The 12540-nt window shown below is 42.5% G+C and overlaps 1 protein-coding gene across 1 annotated transcript in view; it reads right to left on the bottom strand.

Annotated features, from left to right (window-relative positions):
• LAMA2 (laminin, alpha 2) overlaps positions 1–12540 on the bottom strand; it is a gene marked incomplete at both ends in the record, with an annotated part of 120064 nt that overhangs the window by 74589 nt on the left and 32935 nt on the right. Inside the window, 3 exon segments of the mRNA XM_010137681.1 lie at positions 56–167; positions 4760–4858; positions 5392–5534. Coding sequence (XP_010135983.1) covers positions 56–167; positions 4760–4858; positions 5392–5534 — 354 coding nt within the window.

Genomic DNA, 12540 nt, shown 5'->3' with positions numbered 1-12540 from the left:
CTTCCCCACCGCCCTTCAGTTTTCTTGAGATACCATTGGCGTATTTTTCCAATACCTTCAGCAGCTTGGAGAAGGCCTTTGATGAACCGTCCAAGAGATTTTGCTCTGTCATTAGTCCTCTCGGCATCCTGCCTGGTTTGCTCACCATCTGCTGTCACCTTGGTAGCCTAGTGATCCAAATTCAGGGAAATATGATTAATAAACATGACAAGGTTGCACCTGCTGGCTGAACCTAGGTACAAAACTTTCCTTAGGCAAAAGACAATCAATGAATTATTGATCAGACGCATGGGAAATGACATGCTCTGTTCGAGTACACAATTAAATTTTATTACCTTTTCCTTTAAATGGAAATTGGAAGGCTTTATTTCAGGTTCTTCGAAACCCTAGCTGTGTGCAACAGCACGCAAAGGGAGACAGGAGGCAATTATTCACTGGATTTACTTAAAGAAACGTTGTTTGGAACCTTTTAATAGATTCTTCAGGGAATACTTCCCATAGTTTCACGACTGTGCACTTTCCGATTGACAAAGAGCAGCAGATACCACGACCTCTTTGCTTCCTCCCCGGAGGCGTTCTCAAAGAGATAGTTCACACCAACAAGCAACAAGAATTTTAAATCAATACATTAATTAAACCAAGAGAGAAGAAAACTTTAAAAGGCTGGGTTTTTTCAGTGCTAATGCTTGAAGTTGTTTGTTTATAACGTATTGGGGCGCTCAGCAAAATTCTACCTTTGTGTAACTAAACACTTTATAATTTTATTGAATCACAGCAGCAGCAGGGTGAAGACAGACATCTGCTGCAGACTTGAAAGCATGCTGAGGAAAGGAATCATCTTACGACATTCTCCTTAGCTCTCAAGGTCCTTGTTTACAAAATTGACCCATTTTTATTACAAAGCAGCCGATGATTTCAAGCCACAGAGGGTGTCAAACTGTACTGTAAAGCAAAAAAAAAAAAAAACCCCAAACCAAAAGCCCTCAGTTTTTTCCTTTGGGGAGTACATTCTGCAGAGATGTCTCGAAGCAGGGCATTACGATCTTTCCAATCTCTGTGAAATGGCTGGAAGGTCAAGGATTCAAAACGAGCTTAAGTTTTCACTGACTTGAGCAGTACAACCTGTTTTCTCAGTCACAAAAACAACCCCACGCTTTTCAATAATAGTCAAAGAGAAATAGCATCTCTTTAATACATTTAAATTTTGCCTAATTAGCTTCTAGATGAAAGCCCTCAAGAAGCATCAGCTGGGTTTCTGGAATGAAATCCCTGACGTTATCACACCACTTACAGCTTTGGTCTGCTTCAGGGTAGTTCCTCTGAAAGTAATTCACAGGGAGACGGTTGAGGTAAATAGAATTATACCGGGAGAACGAAGAACCCACACTGGCGGGGGGAGTTGGCTCTATTTCATAGCTATATCGGCAGCGGAACGCAGCTATTGCCATTTACACAGCTTCATCCATTCTATTGGTTACTTCCACAAAGATTTACAAAACCTCTTTACCCGCCTGGATACAGAACTGGAATATTGTCACAGTGAGCTGTAAGAGGCAACCGGGACAGGAAAAGGGCAAAACCAGAAAACAGTCTTGATGGACCACTGCTCTAATCCAGCCTGGCGTTTCTGACGTCATTCCATTCTTCAGGTAATGGAGAACTACCTTCTTATTTGCTGTCGAATCCTCCACAACCAGCCTTTTATTCTTTGCGTTTTATTTGCTTGGAATTTTCACCTTCACTTTTATTATATGCTGCAATATTTCTAAGTCCTTTACTGCAAATGGTGGTTTATAACTTCCATATGCTTTTCTTAGTTTTGATTACTTTTTCCGCACTGATGTTAATTCCAATTGGCCATTTTAACCACTCGCTATTTCTGACTGAATGGCATGTGCTGTGTTTTTGTGCACATTAATCTGTCGTCGAACAGTTTTCATTTCCTCTCGGTGACAGTTCTCTTTAGTGCTTACAGCCCATTCAGCTCCACTGAAGGCTTTCTGCAATTTGCCATAATTTGTGTGGCTGAAAAACAACCTTTTGCTTCATTATCTGGTCTAGCTTTAACTCCACAAACCCAATTACATGGCAAACACCCTTCACGCTGTACCTAGCCAGTCCATGGTTCAGGAAATGTTTCCTTTTGTTAATAAAGTTCCACCCATTTTCTGTATGTTCAGTTTACTAGAGTTCACCGTTTCTGTAAGGTCAGTCTTGAGCACCTCCTGACCGTTTGAACAGTCCCTCTTTCTGGGGGAGCAGAAAGCTCTGAAGGGACCCAATTAGAAGGGAAGAGGGACTAAAAGCAGGAACTGAAAGGAAGTTAAGAGTCTGGGGTCTGCCTGTGGTGGTAGATGGGAGCCTCTGCACACAAACATGTAACGATGTAATTAATGCAAGAAAGATGTGAAGATCTTCTGAACAGCAGAGTGAATGAAGGGAAGAATATGAGAGGAAAAAAGAAACAGGAGTGCTGCGCTGTTGTAAGAAGATCATTGGTTGAAAAGACCACAAGGAAGGAAAAACTCCAGAAGTTTTGTAGGAACTAAATAGTACAGTCTTCTACCTTTTATCTTAAAACGGATAGATTTTGGTTTTGCATGGAAATAAACACCTCATCAGCATCAACCTTCTTCTTCATCATTATTGGTTTCACTCTGAAAATTCTGCAGACCAGACGCAGGGCAGGGCTTTGTTATTTGTGGTTGTGCCATGTGCTCCAAGTGCTATCATCGTGTGGTTATCGGCTGTATCCTCACTCGGAAGGGAGACTTGAAGTCACTACACATCAAGACTTACTCTTCTTTCTGGGACATTATTCCTGTTTACAGGCACAGAAAGAGAAGGGCTGGACTTGCCACCAGCTGCTAGTTCCAGTTAACAGCTGCAATCCAGTTAACAACTCTCTGTAAGGACAATCGGAGATCAGAGTCCTTGCCCCAAAGGAAATTGGCAGGAAGGGAAGCGGTGATCATCTGGCCATCACACTAACTCCCCTAAGATCACACCTTCAATATTCTTCCTTCCAAGACTAGTCTACAGAAGGTCAGAATTCACAACATTATTTTAGATTATCTCCATGGGGGATTAAAAATTCTTTAGTTCCGTGGTGGTGTGCGTGTGGGCAATTGGAAGAGGAGACTAAAAGGAGCAACTATGCAAAGGAAGAAAAACTGTCTTAGCCCGAGATCGAGAAATCTTAACACAAGAACTGTAACTTGCCCTGTTTGTAGGGCTGTCGTGAGTTCAAAATCCACCCAGACATAAAACTACCCTAGTTGGTTCTGGCAGAAAAATAAAACGTCAAACAGAAGTGAAAAAAGCAAGCTCTCTTTATACTCACAGCGAGAGTATGTTGCTGAATGCATGGGCGAGTGGGCGTACAGACACACACAAACACGCTGCAGACGCCCACTACCTGTGATTTCACAGGGGTTTTTTTCAAAATTGAATGTAATCCACACAAACAAAGCAGTTTCTCTGAGAATTTTAATTCTGTAAGCCGTGAACAATTTTAAGAAGGATGTTGAAACCCTGTGGGGTTCATCACTAAGCCATGTCCTCCTTATTTGGCTACTTCAGGGCAGGGGAGCACAACTCACAAACGTGATTTTGGCTAGTCCTTCATTTTAATTTATTTTGGACATTTATTTTGCAGCCAGCCCATTTTCCTTCGGTTTTTTTTCCTCCACTAGGTGGCACAATTTATACTATTTTCTTTGTCTTGTACTGACTCCAAGAATGTCTATATGGAAACAAAAGTTTCTGAAGAAAAAGAGTAAATAGCACATCGACTGAAATCCGTAAGATTCTCTGCCCTCAAAAAAGAAATACGGAACACATATATTTAACTAAACTCACACACCTCGTGCATATATTTGAACTCTCCTTTTAAACATTGTCCTCATTTCAATTACTTCATTCATCCACTCTTATTGAGAACTTGGTATTTTTAAACCAGGACTTCCAGTGCCTCGCTATACCATTTCTTTGAAATAGGTGGATCGGACTAGGCTACCATTTGCTCTACAGCTCCTGCAGAAACAAGCCAACAAAATAACCCAAAGTGGAAAAGGAAAATGCAGAACAGCAACGTTTTTCCTGCAATGTGCTTGAGGCGGCTGGCCACTAAGTAACCCTGAGTGAGACCAGGCTGCTTGTCTTGTATTGCAACAGCCCGTCTTCAAAAAGAAACAGGCTGGGCACTACCCTGAGATGGTGAGACTCGGGAGGTTTGAGAGGGAATAGGAGGAGATGATGTTGCTGATGCAGAAAGCAGAGAGCCTTACCGGAGACGGTGCTACTGTTCAGAAGAAAAGGAAGGAAACCAGGCCGTTCTGTTTCCAAAAGCCTCGGTCAGTCAAAGAAAAACTCTAAATGTGTGAGAAACTGAGCGGTAATCCCATGGTTTTGCTGCCATTAGGTTTGTAACACACCCTGCAGCTGAAGTCACGGCAAAGCCCATAAATACTGTCAAGAACTTCCTTCAGCATCAGCTTCTCCAAATAAGCTCATTCTTGGGTGCTCTGTATCAGCATCATTAAGCTTTTAAAACTAGTATGAAGTTTTGCAGAAAATATCTCTCAATATATTGGCCCACAGAAAGAGATTGTTAGAGGACTTGCTGCCATTTCAAACACTGAGACTGAGAAGCATCTTATAATTCATCTATTCGTTCATGTTTAATTCACATGCAGAAGATTTCTGTCATTATGCAGCCGTAACCAAAGCCATAGACCCCGCGTGATCACAGACTCACTCTTGTCAGCAGTTCATCCATTTCTGTCACCAAGGTATCCAGGTTTTCCTGTGCCAGCTGAAGAAGTCTCTCTGGTGCTCGCTGAGGTGAAAGCAAATGCTGTTGGGGAAGAGAGGAGGGAGAGTGACAATCTGCATGTCACGGATCTCAGGGCTTCCTGAGGAGCAGAGAAGCAGCATCAAAAATCTCCCGTTCATGACAGTCTACAGCTCCCTTTTGTCATCGGCTCTTGTGGCACATCCAGCCGCATACTTGTCTCGGGAATCTCGACAGCTTTACATAGTTTAGTGGGGACCCTGGAAGCATGGAAGGGAACGTAGAGTACATGAACTACATAACGGCTCGCTGGACCACGGGGACGAACCATTTTATTTGTATGCAACATCACCACTTCTGTGCCTGCAGTAGAATTCCTTGATGTTTGTACACAAATTATCGCTGCTAGATTATTTATTAAAATCAGCCAGAATAAGTAACTGTAATAACTATTTATCAACGAATGCAAATTTGAAGCAATTAGATCTTGACTTGTTTTTCTTCCCTGAACCTACTCATGGCTCTACATCTGCACAGATTCAAGTAGAGCTGTATTGAAGCCCTGTTATTGATGTAGGAGAACACTCTGAATGTACCTTTAATTCCTGTGTCATGTTCTCAAAACCATGCAACGTTTTATACGGAGCAGGCGGAGGACCGCTAAGGTTAACACTCAGGATCATCTGGTTTAGCCGATCCAGGTCGCTGAGAAGGAGTCCTGTGCATTCATCATCACAAGCTGGGGGGGAGAACAGCAAGGTTTATTTATTGTCGCTAAGTGTTTAAGGTATATGTCTGAGTTAGGAATTTTATGGCACACACATGATTCTGTGAGAGGCAACAATAACTTCTGGTAATTCACCCCAAAAGCAAAATGTGAGAAAAAACCGGAAACAGCTGCTGGGAAACAGGAACGACCTTATTGCTTGGGACTTGGTAACAGGGCAGTTTAATACACAACATGAAAAGCAAAATTGGTAGGCTCACCTTACGATGAGAGGAAATAATTAATGCTGTCCATTATGGACCAGCCAATATACAATCCTAAGTTCGACACGCGCTTTGGACAAGGTTTGAGAAAAGTGGACGGGTAATTTGGAAAATCTTAGGAAGTATAGTATGGCTGTGGATTTGAATGTAAAAAAAAAAAGACATCTTACTATTTACATACTTTTTAGTCATCTAGCAGCACGGCCACTCGTGCTGAGCATGTAATGCAGACAGTAGAAAGAGTCCAGGTAAAAATACTGACAGCTTTCTTTTAAGAAATGTTTTTTCCACCTCCTTTCACTAAGCAGCTTCTAAGTTTTGCACGTATGCCTCCTTTCTTGCAAATACTCTTTAGGATGAAAAATCCTGGTGTGTGCTGCGTATACGAAAAGGAGCTTGCATCTCCCCCCCGCCTTACTTTCTTTGAACCATCACAAGGAACGCTCAGAACCTTCAAGCTTTGTATCACTGCTGCTGCAGACAGGAAAATTCCTCATCCTTTAGAGCAGAGTTGTGGGAATGCCTTTCTGTTTCCCTGCTTAGGGATGCGACACACAACTGGCAAACCTAAACAGCACCTCAGGAGACGGAGCAAACTGAAACACTGATTCGCTGGTGATGATAACGGACACAGAGGGTTGCACCTGGAGTCTCACAAGTAGGTAATTATTTATTTCAGCACCACTCCTAGGCAGCCCAATGGCTAAAACCACACTAAACAGGTATGTTTCCGTGGAAAAAGAGCAATAATTTTCAACAAAGAATTACATTGGGGTTTTTTTTCCCTGATACTTGTTCTTCATATAGATTAACTCTTCTCTGTTCTTTAAAGTTTTCAAAGTTTTATCTACACACTGTTCTCACTCTGTAGGTTGGCTGTTCAATACAGCAAGGAGCCAAATACAGAGAAGAGCAGAATAGTGGATACTAGTTTAATGCACCATGAAACTTGTGAGATGATTGAAAAGGAGACAAGACAGGCACTGGATTAGTGCAGCAAGAAGTGGGTGCAAAAAGCTAGATACGGTTATTTTAAGATTTCCTTTTGCATTTTCATTGCTTCCATTTGGAGACTTCTTCCTCCTATTTCACAGTATTGTGTTACATAAGCTGAACTGTGCTGGAACTTCTCTGCAGTTGTTAACTGTGGGCACGATACGTGATGATTTATGTTTCTACATGAAAATAATAAAAAAAAAAGCAGCTTATTACCATCCCAGCTCTTGCCATCTGTGTGCTGGCGTTTAGAAGTCTGAGAGAACTAAAGGAAAAGCAAGTTTTACAGCCAGCTGGAAGTTTTGTATAACAACTACCTGCTCTGTAGCTGGTCAGGAAAGTAAGTAGACCCGACAATCATTTTGCAGGTTGCAAATAAGTAATCTCAGACCCGAAAAAAGCTGGAGTTTGTTGTTTTTTTCTTTGTCTGATACATTATTCTTTCACTTACAACACAAGCTGAATCTATTCACCCTCAAAATTATCACAGCGGTTCCTAATAAAATGCTAAAAATCCGCTGTGTGTTAAAGACAAACCCCATTCACACCAGAAAGGAAAAAACCGAGCAGCTTATAAAGCGATGAAGAATTGCCAATGAGTAAACAAGCGGTAACTGAGCATTCGGGATAAATTAACCCCTCTTGCACGATAATCGGGTTGAAAAGAGGAACTGCATCACATCAGGACCACGGCTGAGCAGATGAGACAGGACTAAGCTCCTCCAACACGCAGTCTGAAACGTAACGTAGCTATGGGAAATGTTTCAAGAGCATGACTCTATTTTGCAAGACAAAATACTTCCGTGTCTATCTATAAAACTGTCAGGATAAATTTGTGTCTAATATTAACAAATGCAGCACTACATTCAGATCGTTACAGCGCTGCACGCACGTCACGGGCAGATCATGCAGTCAGGATTTCAGTACTGCAGCACACAATTAACACAAATTATGGCATTTTCCACTCACACACTTCCCCATGCATGGTAGGTCCTGAAAAGGTTTTGACCTACCTCTTGTGAGAAGCACCTCCAAAGTCGGCATGCCAAAGAATTTTTGTATTTTTTTAAATAATTGCTCAAGTAATAAAAGACAGAAAAAGTAAGGCCAGCTAACCACTTATTCCATCTTGCAAAGAGAAGATAATTTACAGTAGAGGAATCACTAATAAACAAGAAATCACTAATAAACACTAAAATTCTGCCCCTCCAAAAGAGAACACCAGTAGAGAGCTGACAGCTCCCTTGTCATTGGTGCTGGGTTCTGGGAGTTTGAATGATCAGTGTGTCTCCAAAATCTGGGAAAATTCAGGTTCTAAAGCACCAACTCAGCTTTATTTCTGATTTTTGTTATGTAGAAAGTCTCCTTTGCTGGTTCTGGTACATCCAGGTACTAGTCAGGTTTTTATAGTGCTTGAGTTGGGCAAAAGACAATGGAGTGTGGATCTAAACTCCTCAGGAGCTCACGCACCAAAAGAAGGGGGAACAAGTGATGGCTTAGTGTGAGCAGAGGTGCCCGTCCCTTATCGGGCTCATGCAAACAGAGAAGCAGCAGTCCAGCACAGAGGGGAGCCGTGCCGTAAGGGCTCACCGCTTCTGCTGAACTCAGAACGCAGCAGAAGCCAGTCCGTGGCTGCAGAGGTTACACACAGCACCTTTGTGTTCAGCCCACTCGCCGAAGGCTTGTGAGGAAATTAGAATTAAGGACTGTGTAGGAGCTAGGAGATGTTCACAGATTCTTCAAGATCTGCTTCTGACACAGACAGCATCTCTGCTCAGTTCTGAATTTGGAAGGGCTGAAATCACAGAGCTGCTCCCTGTTTTAGAGGGAAATCTTTGGTTCTGCCAGGACGGGGGGCTAGGCATTCCCTTGTTCTCCTGGCTGCAGGACTAAACGGCAGCTGTGAAAAACTCCCTTCCGTTGCAAGCACCAGCCTACTTCAAATACAATATTAAAGTGTCCAAGACCTGGTATTAAAGGAATCTGGTGTATGATTTTCTCCTTCCAGCAATATTGAATATTTAAATTTATAAATATGTAAGTCTGTGATGGCAGCACAGCTGAAGGTCCTTTTTTTTCCACAAGATTGTGTTAAAGAAAAATTGCTAACAATGAAATAGAGTTTGATCTCTCTGTCATGACTCCTTCCTGTTCCCTGTTAACCTCGTGCAGCAGACCCACATCAGCCGCTTTACATTAGGTTTTTGCTTGACCCCAAGGAACACTTGCGACAGGAGCACAGACCTAAGAAAAGTTTTGCAGTTTGTGTTGCAACAGAGCTCAAAATATCAAAGCCAATTTCTTTTAAGCCTCTATTGTAGTCATGCCTGGTGCTCTGAAAGCATTCAGGTGAGTTCAGACTTGCTGTATGTTGAACAATAGAGCCCTGAAGTTCTCACTAGGATTGTTTTTTTCGCTGAACACTGCGCAGCAGCAAGCACAGTCCCTGTTCCAACACCACGGCAGCCTACGGTCGGTCACGTTACGCACCACAACTGAAGTGAACTGGTATGTCACAAGGCACAACAACAAATACACAAGACAATTACTCGTCAAAGAACCTGCACGATTGCTACAGGCTTGATTCAAAACCCCTTGTAGCTCCTTCTTTCCACTTGAGCTTGCCTAGGTCAAAGCTCTTCGGGAAGTGTGAGGAGGGAACAATACGTGCTGGGGCAGGTTTACGTATTCCTGGTATGTATGTGTAAAATACGATGCACACAAACACCGCTGCTCGCAGTCTGCCTGGGCATGCAGGGTGAGGTGAACGGAGGAAAGGCTGCTCCTGCTCAGCACGCAGTCGGCAGCGTGCTGGACTGGACCGCGAGGGGTTCACTAAGAAAACGGGAAAGACTGCAGCGGTTACAGACCAGGCAGCAATCGGCAGCCGACAACTTCCAGCAGAATAACCACTGAGATGTATTTATTACAGTAAAAATGAGTGATGCATAAGGGGGAATCACTCCTTTAGAGGACAGTTCATTTGTAGTTACAAATAAAAACAAAATTCTGTGTGAATTAGAGAAGACTTGGGAGGACTTCTGCCGTGTTTGACAGCCTACAAGGATGTTGCCAGCATTATTAAAATCAGTTTGCAATCATCACTCATAGTCTAAATGTTTCAAAGGAGAAGGAAAGGTGAGCCTGAGAAGTGAGACCAAAAATTGAGCAAATACTTGGGACCAAAAATTATGAGCAAGTCTTCAACAGCAGAGCATTATGAGTATCTGTACATGACCAACAAGGCGGTCACTTTAGCTGGGTAAATAATCCAGTTGTTCACCATACTAATGCAAAAACTTTTTTATGATATGTAATGGACCCTTTGGACTCCTGTATTACTTAGTAAAAAAAAGAAAATAATCTGCTTTTTGGATATGATTTTCTATTCCCTAATGGCATCCTGCAGAAAACATCATTGTTCTGTTCCAAGGGTATAATGGGAAGCGAATTCTCTCCGCGCCTTTCGCCTGTGATTATCTTCCCATTGTTGTTTAGCAGTAAACAAATTCTTCCTCTTCGTATAGTGCTTCTAAGAAGTATATTCTCTTTCCACCTTACCTGTAGTTTTGTAGAATATAACTGTTATAACACAGCACTGAAAAGTGGCACGCACTAAGCCACCAAAAATAAAAAAAGACATATTACGAAAAAACCGGTAAGAATCGGGTAAACCAGGTATTCAGCTATAAGAGAAATACATCGCGGTAACAAACATTCACGTTCACAAACATTCACGTTCTTCCATTTTTTTCCCCTGTCTTTTCACTGCAAATTTTCACTCTAAAATCTTTTGAATGCTTATGATAAGGGGTATGTTAGAATATAAATGCTATATTTAAACAATAATACACCACAACATTGTGGAGAAAACACCTCTCCAACTGGATTTAAATATGCATTATTTAGCTTTCCTGTCATACCGTGCCGTGACCTTCTAGAATTTGCCAAAAATTCATTATTCAGATGGTTATTTTGCCAAATATTCAAAATCAGTTTTCCCTTTCCTAAACATTAGCCATCACATGCTAACGCTGGACAGCTTAATGACTACAACTATATATATAATTATGTTTTATATTGCATTTTTTCAGACATGGGTGATCGTATTTGCAGGTATGTGCTTTACGCTGGACCACCTTACCTCCTCACTAGGGGTTCCTCATGCTTGCGACGGGAACAACAGCAGTATTTGCACCGGGGCTCTGCAAATGAGCAGAAGCTGATACGTGCACACTGCTCATTTGAAACATTGAATGCAAACAGGATGCTGCACATGGAATTTTTTGTACATCAAGAGTATTTAGTTGCTATTGTTATTATTAAGGTTTTGTTACAAGTGAAGCTGGTTGGAAGGGAATTTACCGCGTGTTTTGGCAGTGGTTGATACATGAGAGTAAAAATATATTGTATACAGGACCAAACTCTCAGCCGTATTAAACTCAGATTGGAATAGGGAAGTGTTCTGGGGGTAAGGAAGGAAATCTTTGGGGGTTCCCTAAAAGGTGTTTCTAGTGGTTCAACGACTATTAGAGCACATGGAGGGCTGCAGCCACAAACCTCGGTCGGAAGCAAGCCTGTACTCTGACGCCTGTGCCACGCTAAGCAGCGTTACCCACGGGCAAACTCCCCGCACGCCCCTGCCTGCACAGCCCCTGCGCCCACCACGGGCTACGCAGGTAAACGGTGTACGGATTGATCAGGGCAGGGGTATCGCCCTGCATTAGCAAAGGCGGGTTTGGGGTAATACGGGGGTTGAGGAACCCTTTAACAAAGGGAAAATCATCTAGTGAGAGCAGATAAGCACAAAATGTCTACTGAAATGTTGCAGGTGTTGCAATTTATGACAAGGAGGTTACTGATGTGGTGCCAGTAGTAACAGACTAGTTCCTGTGACAGGGGAGAGTTAAAGCACCTCCCATCTGTTCCTATAGGTGGATCTTATTTTTATGACTAAAGGAAAGAAATCTTTTCATCACATTCCTCACTTCTAGCAATGAGACGGATGGTCCATATGCACATGCAAAGGACTGTTTTTACGGCGAAAATTGATGATCTAGTTAAACTAAAAATGCTGCTACAGGTAGCGTAGATACATTGCAACTGTGGCACATGAATACGCTGCAGTTAAATCAGAGATTATAGCGAACCACACCTTTTAAAGCAAAAAGGTGGAAAATTGGATTTGCCTGCAGACAGCTTTCCCATTCACAGTGTGGATTTTTTAACCTTATTATCCACACAGTGAAACAGTCTGATTAACAAATCAGAAAAACAGTACAAATGAAAACTTGCACTTCAGCTCTTTTGTACAAAGACACTCTGCCATCCTGGATCTCCAGAAGATTTTTCAGAATGCTGGTGAGGTAAATGACCAGTAAAAACTCACACTGAGCAGGGCCTGAGATTGACAACACTGGCCAATATTGAAATCACAGAATCGCCTGGTGGGAAGAGACCTTTTAGATCATCGAGTCCAACTGTTCCCCCTGCACTGCCAGGGTCCCTAAACCATGTCCCTCAGTGCCACCTCCACACGGTTTTTAAACACCTCCAGGGATGGGGACTCCACCACCTCCCTGGGCAGCCTGTTCCAATGCTGCACAACCCTCTCTGGAAATAATTTTTCCCTAATATCCAACCTAGATCTCCCCTGGCCATTTCCTCTTGTCCTGTCACTTGTCACATAGGATCCCCACCTCTCCACAGCCTCCTTTCAGGTAGCTGCAGAGAGCAATAAGGTCTCCCTTCAGCCTCCT

Source organism: Buceros rhinoceros, unplaced genomic scaffold, assembly GCF_000710305.1.
Source record: "Buceros rhinoceros silvestris isolate BGI_N320 unplaced genomic scaffold, ASM71030v1 scaffold17866, whole genome shotgun sequence".
Lineage (NCBI taxonomy): Eukaryota > Metazoa > Chordata > Aves > Bucerotiformes > Bucerotidae > Buceros > Buceros rhinoceros.
This window is presented reverse-complemented; position numbering and strand designations above follow the sequence as displayed.